The sequence below is a fragment of the Camelus bactrianus genome, chromosome 26 (assembly GCF_048773025.1).
Source record: "Camelus bactrianus isolate YW-2024 breed Bactrian camel chromosome 26, ASM4877302v1, whole genome shotgun sequence".
Taxonomy (NCBI): Eukaryota; Metazoa; Chordata; class Mammalia; order Artiodactyla; family Camelidae; genus Camelus; species Camelus bactrianus.
This window is the reverse complement of record NC_133564.1, coordinates 20,816,857-20,835,628: the sequence shown is the minus strand read 5'-3', so window position 1 is coordinate 20,835,628 and position 18,772 is coordinate 20,816,857. Positions and strand designations below refer to the sequence as shown.

The 18,772-nt window shown below is 36.1% G+C and overlaps 1 protein-coding gene across 5 annotated transcripts in view; it reads right to left on the bottom strand.

Moving 5' to 3' along the window:
- MSR1 (macrophage scavenger receptor 1) overlaps positions 1–18,772 on the bottom strand; it is a 66,470-nt gene that overhangs the window by 46,545 nt on the left and 1,153 nt on the right. The window contains exons 1-4 of one of the 5 annotated variants that reach the window (XM_010953251.3): positions 15,387–15,540; positions 8,119–8,225; positions 6,673–6,786; positions 2,602–3,014 (exon numbers count right to left, since the gene is read on the bottom strand). In XM_010953251.3, coding sequence (XP_010951553.1) covers positions 2,602–3,014; positions 6,673–6,786; positions 8,119–8,221 — 630 coding nt within the window. In that variant the 5' untranslated portion in view covers positions 8,222–8,225; positions 15,387–15,540. Of the gene's footprint in view, positions 1–2,601; positions 3,015–6,672; positions 6,787–8,118; positions 8,226–14,182; positions 14,230–15,386; positions 15,541–18,772 lie in introns of those variants that run through there. The other 4 variants (XM_010953252.3, XM_045515449.2, XM_074353606.1 and 1 more) reach the window with 4 other exon arrangements.

Genomic DNA, 18,772 nt, shown 5'->3' with positions numbered 1-18,772 from the left:
CCAGTTATAAAGTTTTTGACAGTATTTTTCTTTATTACTTTTCCTTTTAAGAAACCAGTGGTGTATTGCTCCTTAATTTGGGTATAAAGAGAAAATTATACTTCCCTCCACTAGAGTGGACAAGTTGAGGTTAGATAGTCAAGTAAAACCTGTGGAAAGAATGAACATATATCCAGATTTGCCTCTCCTCCAGCACTGTCCTCAAGCAGAGTCTTCAGTTTTCACTGCTCCAACTGTGTCTTCCTCCATCCAAAACCTTGTTCTTGATTAGAATATCTCTACCCTCTACCCCCTCTATATGGCATCTTCCGTACAATTTGGTATAAAGGTGGAATAGCGAGCGTGGATGTTTGCGGGGCACAGCAACGTGATAAATGTGCTAAACTTAATTTAGGTGCCTACAAATTGCTCCAGCTCTGTCAGGTGGTCCCAGATATCCACAGAGCAAAGGTCAAGGGACTAGCAGATGGTTTTGTCATCTAAGACCTGGAAATCAACCATGTTTTTCATCCCTAAAGCTGAGGTTGCCTTTTTCCCTTTCTTTGAAAACTGCATATGGTGCTCACATTAACTGGATGCCACTTGAAATAATTTTATCAGGAAGAGATAAAGTGTATTTGATATTATTTTTAAAAGTCCTACACAGCATCCACAAACATGTCCCACACTCTACCACCGGTGGCACTGGTAGAAACAAGCATTTAATTTCGTGTTCTTTCAATTCTTTCTACCTACAATGGAGATGATCAATTCTACTTCCCTCTTTTATTTTTCTCTTTCAAATTAATGCTTGGTCTGTCCTTGATAAATATTACTTTGGTATTACTTATAAGCCTTTTCCTCAAACAACATTAACTGATTCAGGCATTCATTTAATTTGCTTATTTCTGCATTGAGCTAAAGATTCAAAGATGAATCAAATCGATTAAGCAGTGGGAATGAGATCTCAAATGCTGTTTTCAGTGAGCAAGTGCTCACACAGACAGACAGACAGACAGACACACACACACACACACACATACATACACATACACACTAGCACTGACTTTATTTCCAAATCTCTACAAATGACTACTGCCTTAAAAAATTTGAAAAAGCTTTAAAAAAAATTAGCTTTGGAAGCTCCCCCATTCCCCTGTACTCCCTCCCCCATTTCTAATGTTGGGACCCCTTCTAAAACCTAAGTGCAAAATCCAAATGCAAACAGCTCACTCATCACCAGATTTTGATAATTTCAACCAATTATCACTTCAAACATATTTAGGACTTCTACTGCCCTCCAAATGGCTTCCAATCTGGTTTCAATTTCTCTTTTATGTGGAATCATAGATACTCTGCAGTCTCTGATGGATTGGGGGCATTACCAATATCAAGTACATTCTTATTCTTTCAGTGTGTCCAACTCTTTCTCCTCACCCTGTTCTGAGCACTACTCCTCTGACCCCGTTTCTACACAAAGTCATTTTTCTCCTCCCTTCTCCTTTCCCTCCAATTTAATCAGTTTCTACTCCCATAACTGACATTTTCCTCAAAGTCTACTACAAAGATGCTAGCATTTCTTAGCTAATGGTGGAAAATACACAGATTTTACATTAAGCACCATCTCAGGGTTTTGATACTCTGTAATATTATTTTTTCACATGCGTAGTAAAGTTTTAGCTATACGCTTGTTTTTCATGTAAAGGAATAATTATAATTACTTAACAACAACAAAAATAATCCAGTTTTGAAATAAACAACTTGCTTCTTGATTTCTTTCTCATCAATACAAAGTTATCCAGAGGGCTGGCCACAGAATAGTCTAGAGCAGAGGTGAGAAAATTATGATCCGTGGGTCAAAGTCTTTTTGTAAATGAAGATTTATTGGATCACATTTTCACTCGTCTGTCTACACATTGTCTATGACCACTTTTGTGCTATGGTGGAAGAGACGAGAAGTTGCAAAAGAGATCATGTGGTCCCCAAAGCCTAAGTGTTATATTTGGGCCTTTGCAAAGAAATTTTTGCTGCAACTGGTCTAGAATGTCTTGCTCTTTTGTCTGGTGTATTTGATCCTATGATGGTCATAAGATGTTTACATTATTCAAACTTTAATTCCTCAATTCTAGTTACCTTTATACATAAAGCCTTATGTATACTTTCTCAGAGTGACAAAATTAACTATTTTGAAATTTAGATTTTGTAAGTTACCCAAGTAAATAAAGCTTCCAGTCCTTTGATGATGAAGAAATTTTGGGTTTGTTGTAAAATTTGCAAATACAGTGTCTTTTTCAACCCGTTAAGATAATCTAAAAACTGTAATTGGCTTAGACAGTCCCAAGAGACATTCTAAGAGTATTTGTAAAATTAAAATACATTAAAAAAGTTTATATTCAATGAAAACACAAACTTATCCTTTTGCTGGGAACCTGGAAAAGGCACTAGGTAAATCCATTTGAAACCTTCCAGTAAAATTACCAGGGGAATCAGGGTAAGCAGGATAATGTTGAAACAGGGTTTCCAACTCTCCCCACCACTGCCACCACCCCCGAACTATCTGCAGAGACAGGATCCAAATGGATTCAATCCCAGCATGTGACCTTCCAATACAAAAACTCTTACCTCTTGTTGTTTAAATGCATTCTCTTGGACTTTGCCATTCAGTGTCTCAATAGTAAGCTGCAAATCAAGCAATGTGGTGTTCAGACTTATCAACGAATTGGAGATTTCACTTATTGCATTTCCATGTCCCTGGATGAAGGAAGCCAAGGTACTTAGCTGGAGAAAAACATCATTAAATCTTTGATCAGTCACTACACTGAAATTTTGGAAATTCTCAGAATCTATGAAATTGGCTTGGTTATCTGAAAGATACTGGGTTCTCTTCTCCAGGTTGCTCATGTGTTCTGTAACGACTTCTTGAAATCTTATTTCATCTTCACTGTCGTTTCCTTTTCCTGCGAGACTTGCATACACATCATTTGCACTAATTGAACCAAATGTGCAATTCTTCATTTCCCACTTCAGGAGCTGCGCTGCATATTTAAGTAAAAATAGAGTCACGCCTTGTATCCTTAAATGCATCCACCATTCCATTCCATATCATTCCATCCCATATCATTCCATCCCATCCCATTCTAACATTCTGAATGCTCTACTACATAAGGCATTTATTTTAAATATGCAATGTATGAACCAAGGAAGGCATACTGCTGAGAGAGAAACAGTCTCCTTTTCCCACTGTACATAAGAATTTCTTCCATGATTAAGTCATTCTTTCTGAATTGCTGCTTAGATGAATCTTCTGGGCCATTGCATTTGACTTTGTCAGTAAGAGTAAATTCTACAGATTATGAAGTACATTGTGTCCTGGTCCTCAGGTCTGCCGTTAGGATGAAGTGAGATAGTGTTTAACACAGTGTCTGAAGTAAGTATGTTGAATGTGTTAGTTATTATGAAGATAAATGATGATCTTACAAAAACAATATGGAGTAAAAGTAGAAGTTGGAGTGTTATTCACTGTATGAATAAATTGTTGGCTCATCTTCCTGATTTTACCACTAAACTAGCAGAGAATCATCATTTTCAGTTTACTCAGGCCTGATTTACTTTTAGTAGAGCAGGAAATCGGACAATTAAGTTTTTTTAACTTGAAAAAAATACTGCTTTTAAAAGGCTCCTCTTTATTTCTTAGAAAATATATACTCATAGCAGAAAATTTAGAAAAGACAAGTAATAAGGAAAAATAATTTACCATTAATCTCACCATTCCAGGTTAAGTGCTAACATTATGGTATATGCATGTCAAATTTCTGTTCCCACTATCATCTTATTATTATTATAAAAATAAGACTTTATATATAATTCAGAAATGACTTTTTATTTATTTATTTTTATTTATTTATTTATTTTCAGAAATGACTTTTTAAATTGGTACTCTATCATAACGACTTCTGCATATTATTCAATATTTTTTTATAAGACCTTTTCACAGTATGGAAAGGGAAGACCTGATTTGATAAAACGTCACATTACCAAGGGATTTTCCTTAACACCAAGTTCAACATGAGTTGACAATGAAGGCTACATTTTGCTTAGAGATTTTGCTTGTTTTCCCAACTTCTGAATGAAAACTAATCTCATGCTTACTTTCTTTGAAAATGTTTAACTCTGTATCACCAATATAGCTAAAGAATGCCAGAGTTTCTATTTTCAAATGTTCCTTTCTTTCATTATCATCAGAGAGATGGCATTTTGTGTCTTTTTTATTTCATATTTGAAAGGAGACAAATCTTATGGCTTGTGCAAAGACCTAGGGAGAGAGTTATATTTAATTTTACAGATCACATTTACTCTTTCATGTTGGTAATACCTTCTCCTACCAAAATTCTATATTATTTTGAGCTAAAGGATCTTCAGTACGTCAGTAACGATTTATATACATGAATCCTAGATTGTATTTTATTGTTCAGAGACTTTATTATATGTTGTTATACTATGATAGTGAATAGCAGCTTCTTAAAAAAAGGTACCATGGTGATTTTATACTTAAGAAATATCTTTCAATGTGTAAAGACACTTTAGAGTTTTCATCTACATTTAAATTCATCTACTGATTTATATTTGCCGAGTAATTTCTATCATTTCAGGGATACATTTTTGTCTATATTTGAAATTTACTGATATCAAGTAGAGATATGTATTGCATTTTAGTTTCTTTTTGGAAAATATTCTGATCTACAACTTACAGCTGTAAATGGATTATCAATTGCTTATTATTCAAGTATGACAGACACAGTGAGATATGTTCCAAATTCTGGACTTTGGGAGCTAATGTGAACTCATAAGATTTGAACAGTTTCAGTTTTTTGTCAATCTTAATAGATTTGTTTTAGGAAACAAAACTACTTCAGATCAATCACTGTCAACCCTAGAACAAACGTATTGTTGTGGTAGTACTTTCTACTAGCCTACAGATTTTGAACTTGGTTACAACCTTGAAGTCTTTCCAGACTTCAGTCTGTATTCTGCAGGGGCCTAGTAGAAAGAAGTTGCACATCCTGGGGTTGGCTCTGCAGGCCACAGTTTGTATAAAAGTGTTGAATTTTACCCAAATTCTAATTATCTGATAGCTAATGATCAAAAACAATAAAACATCTTTTATTTACGCATTTCTAATTACAGATAAACATGTAAATAATCAACACAGGTGACCTCAGTGTATCAGGAAGTCGGTTGTCTAATGACAGACACATCAGGTTCTTTTACTTGGATGGCTGCGGTTGCTTGGATTGGTTGCTTGGTTGAGTTTGGTTTTGGTTGGTTTTGATTTTGTTTTTAATGGCCAAAATAGGAGTCATTTTTACAAATGGAAAATACCTTCCTGGCTAAAATTATGGCAACTCTGTTTTGTTTTGTTTTTTATTGGCTGACCAGATTTTGTTCTAAAAACCCAATTGCACTGGGAGATAATAGCCCACAGAGATTAGGAGTCAGGAGCCGTGGGTGGGAACTCCAGCTTTACCACTGAACAGTTTCCTATTTTTGAATGACGAGGATAGGCAAGCATCTGCTCAAGGGTAAGTATTAAGACAATCTGCAGGAAATTTATAGCCCAGCGCCTGAACAGAGTTAATGCTCAAAAACGATAGCTATTGTTAGAGTTGTTGTTTTCATGATCATTTCTTTCTTAGTAGAATTTTGGCTCTGACTTAGACTATTCCTTTAGGTTGCCTCTTGGTAAAGGAGGTTTAGCCTTATGTTAGGAGCATTTTCTTGTTAAGCTGATGACTAGGCACATACAAATATATCTTACTCCCAGCCTGTCTCTTGTTAGATCACACGTGTGGACGTTTGGTCAGTCACAGAGAGGAGGAGAGCTGCAAGGCATATAAATTCAAATGCCAACCTCTCAAAAATGCTACTGAGGGGAGTAATATTTACAGATCTTCTTGAGTTATTTTTAAGCCATCCACCCCTGTAGAAACTCTCAAATTTATCCCCAATTCAAGTGAAACTCTCCAAAAATATATGTACTTGAAAAACATCATGTAGAAACCAAGTAAAGTGCTCTGTTTTTTTTTTTTTTTTAATTTGAAAGGATGCTATCAGGTTATTTTTAGAGGTGTTTTAAATAATACCCTTAGGAAATATGTGCCCACATAGTCTGTAAGAATCTCACTGAGGTATACAGGCTGTTATTTTACAAGGTCTCCTCTTTTTGAAGACTTACAGGAATGTTTCTTTCTGCTCTCAGTATTAGGAGTAGAAGTGTTTTTCCTGAATAACTGGCTTGATTTTATATTTTAGGCATTGCTAATGTAAATGATCATATTCATACCTTCACATTGATGACTAGAATATCTATCACAAAATTTATGATGCACACCCAGAAGTATATAGGACTCTATAGATAATAGCATTTTTGAAATGGTCTAATTCTTTCCATCTTACCTCCACATATCTCTATTTTTATCTTAAACATCCATTTGCTATGCTATTTCTTTTTAAATTGTTTTACTTAACAACTATGCAGAATCTCTTTTTTCTTTTAGTTAATTTGAGGAGCGCTCTGTGAGATGAAGTTTCCCTTATGACCCTCCCACATATGAAAGACGGAATGTTTCTTTTTGCTCCTGCAGTAACTAATTTGCAGGAGGAGTTGCTGAGTCTCCGAACTCTAGAATCCTGTACCTGCCATGATTCCGAAGATAGGAACAAGCACTACGAACACGAGGAGGTAAAGGGCGATCAGTGCGGCTTTGAGAGACTTCATCTTCTCTTGAAGGGTTGGGCCGTTTGTAGGATCTAAAAAAGCAAAAGCCCAAACTACTGTTAGAAAATTTACTCTTCTTACTTAATTACAATTTTTGCAATCACCAATTATACTGTTCCTATCAAACCTACTGGAATAAAAAGGGAACAACAACAAAAAAATAGGTTCTCATTTATTCAGTAGGAAGCAAAAAAGAGTCACAGGAGAAGTCAATACAGGCATCACTACGAACATTTGATCTTTTCTCCATTATCTAAACATCCAAGACAAAGCTACTATCCTCTACAAGTTGTACTTGTCTCATTTGCAGGCATCAGTTGGTAAGTTTTAATAGTGATACCACATCAACATATCCAAACATGTCTTTTACTCTTCTCTTTAACATGGGAATATATTCTGGGTGAAAGTAAAATTCCTCAAGTAACTACATAATTATAAGGTTTTTTTCCTAGATTTTAAGTTCGATAAGAGAAATGTTATTTTCAGTGATGATTATGCAAATTTTCTTCTCTAATTCCATCTCAATAATTTTGCAGTTGGAGACCTCTTAGGATTTGCATGCAATGCAAAAATAATGAAATAACAAAATGATTCACATTTTGATTAAACTTTGAAATGGAGCAATAAAGCCCATCCTCTGGATGCTCTAAAACTTATTAATATTTTAGTGTATTTGTTTATATGGAACAGCACATAATGGGATGCCAATTGTGGAAAAGAGAACTCAATGTAGAGGGGAATCTTAGTAGCAGAGGAAGATATTTCTCTGATTAGGTAAATAAAACATCCACTAGAAATTTCTTTCCAATGGCCATTGTTTTTTTGCTTAATAAAAAAAGAAGGAAATTTTATTTTCAGGTTGTAAACTCCTAAGTTAAAATGAGAGTTCATTTTTTATGTTTGTTTATGTATGTATGTATTTATTTATTTTATTGAAGTATAGTCCCTTTACAATGCTGTGTTAATTTCTAGTGTACAGCACAGTGATTCAGTTATACATACATAAATATTCCTTTTCATTATAGGCCATTACAAGGTATTGAATATAGTTCCCTGTACCATATAGTAGGCCCATTGTCTAAAAACAAACGTTTAGACATTGTTCAATAATGTTCTATGAGGGATTGGAAGGAAAAGGAGAAAAAAAAATTAGAAGTAAAGAAAAAATAAAGAAAAGGAGGAAAAAAAGAGAAGAAACAACCACAATACAAGCAAGATGAAGTATTCCATCCGCCAAGCAAAGTGTGAAATCCAACCTGGCAGATGGAATACACACATTTAGGGTTAAGTCTCAAGATCATCATTTTACATAGTGTCACTAAGTCTAAGGACAGTCCCCACAGGCACCCCACCCTTGTACTTACTCGGAGGAAGCAAAGCTGTCATGGAGCGAGCATCAAACCTCACAGACTCTGTACAGCTCTTAGTGTCCTCCTGCTGATCCAGAAAGTTATCCCACTGGTCCATACTTCTATCAAATACGGGGAAAATATGTTAATTACATGGAATTGCTAGGGCCCTTTGGTGTAACGTTTCAAATTAATATTTATAATTAAAATCCAATTTTAGCAAGGGAACAAGGATAACAATCTGCCCTATATAGCAACGTATTATGCCCAGCCATAAATTTTCATTTTGACATTGAAAGACTTATATGGAACCCACTCCTGCATCTTTCTGTGTACAAACGTGTACCTGTGATTACATGTGTGTGTTTTTTTAGAGTGAGAGAGAACTTTCCTTTCTTGGCTAAAATATTTATGTATATTTTCCCAAGTGGCAGAAAACAACTGTTTAGCTGAAAAAAAAAAAAAAAAGAGAGAATTTCCCTTCAAACAAACAGTAGTGCAGAAGTTGGAGCAAGTATTTCCTGTGATCTTTTGTCACAGGTTCTGGATAGAACAAATAGTTATGCAAAATTTAGAACAAATATTTCCTGTGATCTTTTATGGGAGCTTCATGAGCCAAGTATTCTTTTGCCAAGGCATCTGTTTATCCCTTTAGGAAGATAAAGTCTAGTCACTAGACAAGGAACCACAGGGAAAATGGAGTCTTCCTCTTCCTTTTTCTCCCTTTCATGACTTTTTTTTTCTTGTATATTTTTTTTTCAGGGCTTCCCTCACTACATACATCGGCAGCTCTCAAATACGTCCTTGTACCTTTTAAAGCACAATCCATAGTCTACGGCACACACAATCCATGTCTATGTCTCTTTAAGACGCAGCAGAATCATCTGAAAGCCTTAATTAAAAACAGATTGATGGGCCTCACCCCCCAGTGTTCCTGGTATTTTGGGTGAGGAGCAGGAATTTGCAACAACTTCTCTAGAACTACCGCTGCTGCCAGTCTGAAGACCGCATTTTAAGAACATTTGCCGTGAAAAGAAATTATGTGACTTTTTCTTGGAAACAGCTCCATTCATTTGATTGATAAATTTAGCATGAAGCCAACATCTTCTGATCATTTTTTATTTTCTCTAATGCTGAGTTATGGATTTAGCACAGCTGAAGTTTTAACTGAGTGCACGCGCAGCTCCAGGACACCAAATTCATCTCTCATCCAGAAAATGAAGGACAATCACTCACATGCAAACGTTCATCCTGCTTTGGGGAAGAGGTATTTATTGACAAGTAAGGATGTGACTGAACTCCCATCAATATTTTTTTTTTAAATATTATCAAGGGGATTCTTTATTTTGCAATCTGCAGTTTGTACATGCATCATTCTGTGCACTGGTTTTAGTTTTTTTGTAAATCCTGTTGATCTGACTGACCCAGGAGTGTGTTGTTTAAATGATTCAGCCACTGTGGAGAAAGTGGGCAGACAGGGAAGTTATAGACCTACTTCCTCTTTTCTTAGGCAGAGGTAAAGTAAAAGAAATAAACAATTATCCAGGAACGCTGGCCATTATGGGAAACCAAAATGGTTAATTCAGATCCATACTCTCCTGCCATTTCCCCCTTTTCAATTTACCCTATTATTTGACTTGGATGACAGCTTTTTGCTGGCTAAGCAAAACAGATGAACAATTTTTTAAAATGAAGTGACAATGAAACTTATCTAAATTCACTTTAAAGCTATAGCTCAAAGGAATTGGGACTGTGGCAAGGCTTTTAAACTTTGAACTCAGTTTATAAAGGTTGGGCTCAAAAGTATACACTTAGATACCCCAGCCATATACCTAGAAACCTTTCCTCTCTGTCTGCTAACTGGCCCCATCTCCATGTGTTTGACTTTGGCTTGGGTTCTAATAGTTGAGATATTATGACTCTATTTTCACTTAAATACAAAGAAAACACCTCGTATTACTCAATCTTCTAGATGGGAATATTTTTTGTAAAAAAGAGGTGAAAGCTTTGAATCTGATAAATCTCTCTAGACTCTGAGCTACATAAGCGTAGGCACCATGTCTGCGTTGTTCAGCATCATGTTACCAGAGCTGAAAACAACCTGGAATATGGAATATCTTTAATAAATATCCGTTGGATGAATGATCTGATTTGTTTTGTGTGAGACAGTCATCCCATATAGTTTGTTTTTTAAAGATGGATGTTTGGAGATAAGGGGACAAAAAAGGTTTGTTTCTTCTGATGGATAATTTACTTGTAAATGGATTTTGTCCATAATTCAATTTTGTCCATAATTTTTCTCTACATTCTTACTCTTTTGATACTTTCCTTGAACATGAAGCAAATCTTAGGGTCAGGTGATTATGCTAGGCTGTTGAGACACTGCCACTCACGCCAGCCTGTCCCTAATCAGCACTCATGTTCATTTTGTCAGTTCTAATCAGTGAGCAGCTATTGTATTCTCAAGGAAACATTACTAGCATTTTGGTTGGGACAATTCTGTTTTGTGAAGGATTGTCTTCCTTGTAGAGGATGTTTATCACCCCTGGCTGCCGTCCACTAAATGTCAACAATGTCCCCTAATCATTATATCACTGCTTCCCCTGCAAAAAATCCAAAAACGTCATCCTTGCACACTTCCAAACACCCATCCGCCTTTGAGAACCACTCTTCAGCTCTTCAACTTTCTCTCTTCCTCTCTCTGCACTATTGGTCTTGAGTAATCTGACAGTTAACACATCTTTGATAAAGATTTGTTTTCAAGGAAAAAATATAGTATCTTCATGAGCTTAAGCAACCATACAGATTCCTCAAATTGTTTTTGAGGCTATCCTTCAAATCACTCTTTGTGTGTTTAGCTCTTTAAATATACATATTACAGACCTCTGTCATAGCCTATATGAATGTTTTTTTACAGAAAACTTAAACATTGTATGACTTTAAGGAGAAAAGAAAGCAAATCCAGAATGATAACCCACTGATCTAATCTTGGCCTCAACAGCTAGCAGGATGAACGTTACTTTAATTAACACTTGCTCAGAAAAGCTCCACCTGAGCTTCCGAATGCATTTGCAATTCAGAACCCACAGGGCCTCCTTGGCTTAAAGACATTTTCTTCGGAGACAGAAAGAATCTCATTTTTCTTAAAGTGGCTCTAGAATGCTAGATGTTACATCATAAAAACAAAAACAAAAAAATAGATGGCAAGTATTGTGATGTTTACAATCGATGACTTTAACTTGGAAACACCTGTCCCTTCATGTAGGCTAGTCCAACAAACCCCTGCTATGTGGCATGATGTCAAGCACCGTGCAAGCCTCTGGGATGTCTGAGTCAATATGTATAGAACACTCTCAACCACCAAAGATCCTATGCACTCATAATGGAAGATTAAAATCTCCATGAAAAACCAGTGCAATATATACACCCACAAAGCACAGGCATAGTCCAAAAAGGAACGATTAACTCTTGGGAAAGTGTGTAGTCAAGGTGAGGACGTAGAAAAGATGACGCTTGATCAGAGTTTTGAAGAATGAGCAGGAACTAAGGGTGAGAATATACCAGAAATCTGGTCCTGCTCATGCTTTTCTGTTGAGAAGAGATACTGCAGATGATACTGAGATCATGCATGGAGGACGGGGTTATTTTTCCCTGTTTATCCCTCCTCCTCTCCTGAACTAGTAACATTGTAGTGCGTCTGGTCTCAGTTCTTGTCCTCTTTTTAGATTTGTTCACCCCCTTGGTCATCTCACTAGTCTCACTGCTTAAAGCAGTCTATAATTCTGAGGACCCTCCCATCTTTATCTCCCGCCCAGACTGCCCGTTAACTCCAGGCGTGTATATTCATCTGCCTAACAACATCACAGCCTGAATTTCTAACATGACCCACATGTCCCCCACTTTCTCTCATCCTCCACACCCCAATCTACCATCAGATCCTGTGAGTTAGTTTTCAGACCCTAGACGGAAACTGACGGTTTCCATCACCTCCCCTCCTGCCATCCTGGTTTCCCCATCATCTCTCTCCTGCCTCGTCATTATTCTCACCTGGACTCTTTTAATAGCTCCCCATTTGGTCTCTCAGCTTCTTTCTTATTACTTCCACTTTATTCTCTACACAGCCTCTAGAGTGTTTCTCTTACAAAGTAAGTCAGATCACGTGACTCCTCTACTCAAGACCCATGAACACCTTCCCATCTCACTAAGTCCTGACTCACTTGCTCACTTGCTCAGACAGACCTTTCTCCAGCATCAGATTTAAAACTGCAACCTACCTCTTTCACTTCCTCTTCTCCTTCCTGCCTTGATTTTTCCCACCCAAACTCATCACCATCTAACATGAAATACATTTCCCTATGTACCTTGTCTACTGTCTGTCTCCTTTCACCCAAGGTAGAACCATGATTCAGGAGTTTTTCTCCCTTCGGTTCAATGACCAGAGAGTTCCTGCCACTTATTAGATGTTCATCACATACATAAGTATCTGAGAAGAAATTTCATAAACAAATGAAAGACAAAATATTTAGCAAGATAGCTAGATTTCCAAAATGTAAAAAATCCTTCTGCTACACATTGGGAAATAAAAGGTTTTTCTCTGAGTTGTGTGTACATAGGAAACTGAAACAAATCATTTCCCCCACCAAGTTCCCACTTTTGCCTCAAAGGCATTTGTTAGACTTAACCATAGTCCTTCAGTCCCTTACTCTGACTAGCAGAGTAATTATTTTCAGTTATATTAGAGAACATACCCCTGTGAACAAACGACAATCCAAATGAGCCTTACAATGTCTTTTCCAAAGTTAAGAGAAAAAGTAACTTCACAGAAAATGACAATTTCTTACCAAACATCAACGTACTGACAAAGAATTGTGAAATCTTTTGAGTTTGTTTAATCTATCAGAAGTATGTTCTCATGAGAAGTGAAACACATTTCTGCAATATCAGCTCTTCACCAAGTGGGTGAAAAGTTTACAGAGGCTACGACAAAAAAACCATATGAAAGAATTTCAGTGTTATTCTCTTTGGAAACAATACTCTATTTTTCCTGTTTTTATTATAAAAACATTATAACACTATCAATGATAAATTGGGACAAAATCTCTATTTCTATCATTCTATCCCTCTAATACAAGAAAAAATTTGAGTATATTCATGCTACATAATTGACACTACAGTGTACAGTATCATTTGTCTTATACATTTCCCTTAAAATCATATCAATATTTTTATACTTCAAATTATTTTTTCAAATTTAAAATGACAGGCTGCATAATAATTTATCAAATTTATATATATCTTATTCATGTAGTCATTTTTCTATAATTTTTTTTAAATTTTCCTTTTCTTTAGAGGGCAATGTTTTACTGATATAGATGATGATGATGTCGTAAATACTTTCATAATTTAGCTCTCTTCCTTTGAAATGTTTCTTGACGATAATTCACCATATGTTGAATGGCCAGGTGACAGGAAAACTGTCTTAAACTTCTTAGTATCTACTGACTGACTGCTCTTTAAAAAGATCATCACATTTACAAAGATTTCAGACATACATGTTTAAAACCAAATTCACCACTATTCACTAACAGGTTTATTTTGGAACCATTTAGATTTTGAGAAGAGTTAAATGACACCTCAAAAGTAGCTTTCATTTTCATTTTTAAATTTTTAGTGTGGAAGGGATATTTCCATGTAATTTTTTATTATTTATTTTTTTGGGGTTTTGTTTATTCATATCTATTGCTCATACATCCCCAGGGTATCATATCTATCTAGATATGAAACTTTTTTATGTAACATATATTTAATGACTATTCTTTTTCTAAGACTACTTCTTATTCAGAGTTATCATCAAACTCTCAATGTTAATTTCACTGTTAAGATTTGGGGTAAACAATAACTTTGTAACCTTATTATTTAAAAACAAAAACTCTGATTTTGTGTGAACAGTTAAAAATGTATATGAAGTGAAAATTAAATTAACGTGTCTGTGAAACCAACAGCTGTCCACGTAAGGAACAGAGCCATGCCAGGGTTTAAGGTAAGAAACAGAAACATACATATTATCCCTGACACTCACCTTTGGTAGCGAAGGAGAAAGGGCGTCAGTTCTTTCATGTGAGGTCTAGGCTTGACTGTTGGCTGTGTCCTCTCCTAGCTATGTGCCCTTTGGCAAATATTTTAATTTATTTGACTGCAGATTCTTTATATATGTATACATAAAATATTGTTATAATATCAACTTAAAAATTATTAAGATGGTTAAAAATATTTTTAATTGACCAGTATATAGCAATTCACCAATAAATGAAGTAACATTATTTTAAAATATCATTTTTTTAAAAAATATGAACTTTCTTTACTTTATCCTCATAGCATCTCCATGAGGTATTTTCTCCATTTTATAAGGTTGGAAGAAACCAAAACCTAAAATGTGTAAGTGACCAGTTAACGTTACACAGCGAGGCAGTGGGGGAGCTGGGATTTGAATGTAGGCCGTGCACCACCAGAATATCAGCTTCTAATCACTGTCTAAAACATTTATCATTTCGGTTTTATGGCTTTTCTGGCACTACTCTCACATGGCCAAGGAGAATGCTAACCCCCGTTCTATGCTGTGTAAATTGTAACCATTCTTCAAGATGCACTTAAATTCAATTCTAGCATCTCCATGAAGATTTTTAAAAAATAATTCTTTCTCCCCTTGAAGGAATGTTGGCTTCTCCTGTATTCCCATGGTAGTTCTATTTATTTTTTGCATCCCTTCTCTACTTCTAGCTCAGTGAAGTGCCCACAGTGACTGCCCAGGCAATATTTGCTACATGAGCAATAAAGGTAATAAAAAGGACTAGATTAAAGTCACAAGTATTACGTGACAAGTAAGAAGATGAGATGCATTAAAATACATTGAATCATATTTTAAAAATAAAGCAATAATCTTAAATCAAATATGCACAATTATATACAAAAAACCTCTTGCTGATTCAACGTACAAAATATACAGATATATTTATGCACACATACACATTTTTTTACTCATGGAAAACCTAGCAGAAAGCTCTATTTTTTTTAATCATTCAAACAGGCAAATCAAATTATTAATGGTAGGTTAAAAAAATTCTACCAGAAAGTATTGATCATACACACACACACATATATATATATCATATCTCACATACACACATAAACACACACACACACATCAACACACAAAAAGACACAGAGTGGACATATATACTCAACAGAAGCAACTGGGGAAAACTGTTATAATGAACTTTCTTTACCGTGTGTCCCAAAGACGGCAGCACTGATTTATCCACTTCCCTCTCTTAACAACTGAAACCTCAAAGCTTTATCACATAATATTTCAGCAGGGCATATGAAGAAAGGAAATGACACATTTGTGTGTTGAAAATCTTTCTTAACAATGTATTTCAATAGTACTCTCCTCAGTGCACAAGTTTGCAAAATCTAAATTTGTCAGATAACTCATTCCTCTTCCTATCTAGGACATTACAAAAGAAAAAGAGAAGTGAAATGAAAAAGAAATGGGAGTGATTGTAACAGGGTACATAATATATAGCAGATGACTCTTCCTTTTTATAAGATATGTCTGCCTTCTAGATTCTCATATCATTTATCTTCTAGTAATCTCCTTATCCTCCATTAATTCCCAAGATCTCTTTTGCACTATGTAACACTGAGGGAAGACTTCACACTTAAGTGATTTGTTTTTCTTAATCTTTTTCCAGTGGCCCTTATCTGTAGCTTCAAATGCAAAACACAGGAGGAAAGGATACAGACACTCACTAAGTAAAGGTAGTAATCCAATATTGCTCACTTCAGCAGTCTATACTGATGTTATTAGCATTATCTACAGGTCTCTTTTGAGCACCTAAGAAGCTGTTTATTTCCCCAGGAGTATAGTGGAGGGAAGGGGTCTTAGCATGGGATCAGAGGAAAGGAATGGCCTTCATCTTCTACCTCCCTCAGAGTTTTACCCTTTTAACCTCATTTATTTAATCACATTCAAGTTCCAGTAGGACACATGTTAAAAAAACAAAAAGCCAAACAACATTACATTAATTAGCTAAGTTTTTTAGAACTAATTCCTGATTTTTCTGGGGAAAGGTGTTTAGTTTATATTCCATGGACATGTTTTGGTGCTCCAAATAGGAAGGGTCAAACGTTCTACCAAAATATGGACAAAATGATCTCGCCATGCCCACGGGCACCACAAAACGCTATCCCCAGAAAACATGCCTTCTAGAGAGAATGCAGGAAGTATGCAGTGTTGGAAAGAAAGCAGTATCACACAGCCATTGTCGTTACTGCACAGGCTAACAGCACTAGTGACAGGGGCGCTGAAACAGCACAAATTCTGGCCAGGCACTTTTAGACAGGGTAATGGATTTCAGAAGCGGACCCAGGTGGGGCCAGCATGAGACTATTCCCTAAGCACACTAGTTCACCACATTCTTAGTGAAGACGAATGGAGACTAACATCCAAAGCCACACTATTTCTTTTATAATTGTTTCCATACACATCTTATAGAATATGGCCCTTTGAGGGTCTTAAAAAAATCTAGAGTTCAAGAAATCCTTGGTAGATTGTTAAATTTGGATACCCCTGTTAATTCTACATGACTAGAAAAGTCAGACTCTGGAAATAACAAGCTAAAACACCAACTTTCCAAAATTCTATCCTAATGAGGTTTATTTCTGTCAGAGTGGGATGTATTTCTAGGATGTCTCTATATTATGTAAATATCTTTACTTCCACAACACTAACCACTTCTCTGTTTGATTATTTCCACATTCCTCAGGCAATCCAACCATTCATTCAAAATAAAAAAAAAAGCCCTCTGTGAATGTGTATATATCATATAATGTATCATATGATATTATTTATTAGGTCTTACTATATGTAAGATACCTTACCAGGCAATCCGGTAGAAAATGTTCAGGTCAAGCTAATGATTAACTAAATTGAGAACAGGGGGAGGGAATTAGTCTTGACATTCATTGTTTCATTTGAATTCACAGCAACTTTGTCAGGTCATTTTCCTGATTAAGATATTGAGGCTTAGATAGTAAGTAAACTTGTCAAGACCATAGTCATCAGAGCTGGTATTCAAATCCGATGAAGTCTGATTTCAAAACTTGGCAAAATCACGTTTTCCTCAGTCTGAGAACAGTATGTGTATTCTCAGGAGCCTCTATCACAAATGCTACATTGAAAATGAACCACTAACACGGGCACGTTCCACATCTTCAAAATAGGTGCTTTCCCATCAGTTATGCCCACAGGATTTCAATGACTTCATTTTTGCTGCTTGTAGATGTATTTGTCTTGAGTAAAGACTATATGATATTGTGCCTAATATTCAAATAAAGTTTCAGAATCAAAGAAATGGGTTGGAAGAACTGACTTGAGTCTCACAAGGCTCACTGTGGTAGAGACGTGCAAGCTGAACTCAAAGGAAGACATATTTTACACCCATTAAGTTACACTTTTGAATGTCTAAAATTGCAACAGGTCATTACAAGGCACATGATACCATATATTTATGTGACACATTTGCAAAGATAATGCTTTTTCATATTTTGAACTCAAAATAATAATTACATAGTAAGATAAATACAAGTTTTAAATACAAGTTTAAAAATACGTAACAGACTAAGTCCAGCATATCTTCCTTTTGTTAATCTTATCAAAAAGTTTCTTGCTCAGCCACACGATTCTAAGGCGATGCTGGTGATTAAAATTTTAGAATTTTTGTAGGGTTTTTTAACTTAATTTACAATTTTGTATTTGCAAAATATATTTCTAACCAAAAGTTGGTTGAGAACTATAGACCTATAGAATTTAGGTCTAAATCTATGTCTCTGTGATTTAACATATAATTATAATAAAATAATATTTCAACACTCAGTGAGGTAGAGGGACCAATATATTTATTTTCCTTGGAGAAACAATGCACTTTACCATTCTGCTGGTTTTTAAAAGAAAGAAGAAAGTGCATGGGAGACTCCAGTTCCAATCCTAATAACTAAAGACCTTGGAAGTCCCTACATTAAGAAAAAAAGTTGAACAACCTGAGTATCAGTGACTTTTTCTGGAACCATCAGAGAACTGAGGTCTCAGGGCAAACCCAACCAAATTTAGCAGGATAAATACATAAACTCACAGCTGCATTCAGCTTACCTGGAGCAGAAGCCACCAGAATCATAAACTGGTGAGAAGACTTAAAGCGTGATTTTGACGAATTGCTGGAGTCTAAGTGGGGGCCAATGTGTGAGTGAGAGACTCCTAGGGGCTGCTGCCTTAGGGAGACCCCCAGACTTCCTTGGGCTTTATGCCCAAGGAACCCACCAGGTTCTTACAGTGAAGAGGTAAGAAAAATCACCCAGGCGCCTCCGGCAGAGGGAGGCGGGAGTAACCATTTTTAGATACACCTGGCTCATTCTCCATAATAAAGCCTTACTCTCTAGGGGAAAGGCTTCATCAGAATCTTACAGCACCCAGGCAGCTGAGGGGCACTGACCCTACTCCAGCTTCCTTCCACCCAACTTAAGGGGGAGGGGGCAGAGAAGAAACCCCTGTGTGGGTCACAGTCCAGGGAGGAGGACCCAGGAAGACTGGGACTGAGCAGTTCTGAAACACTTC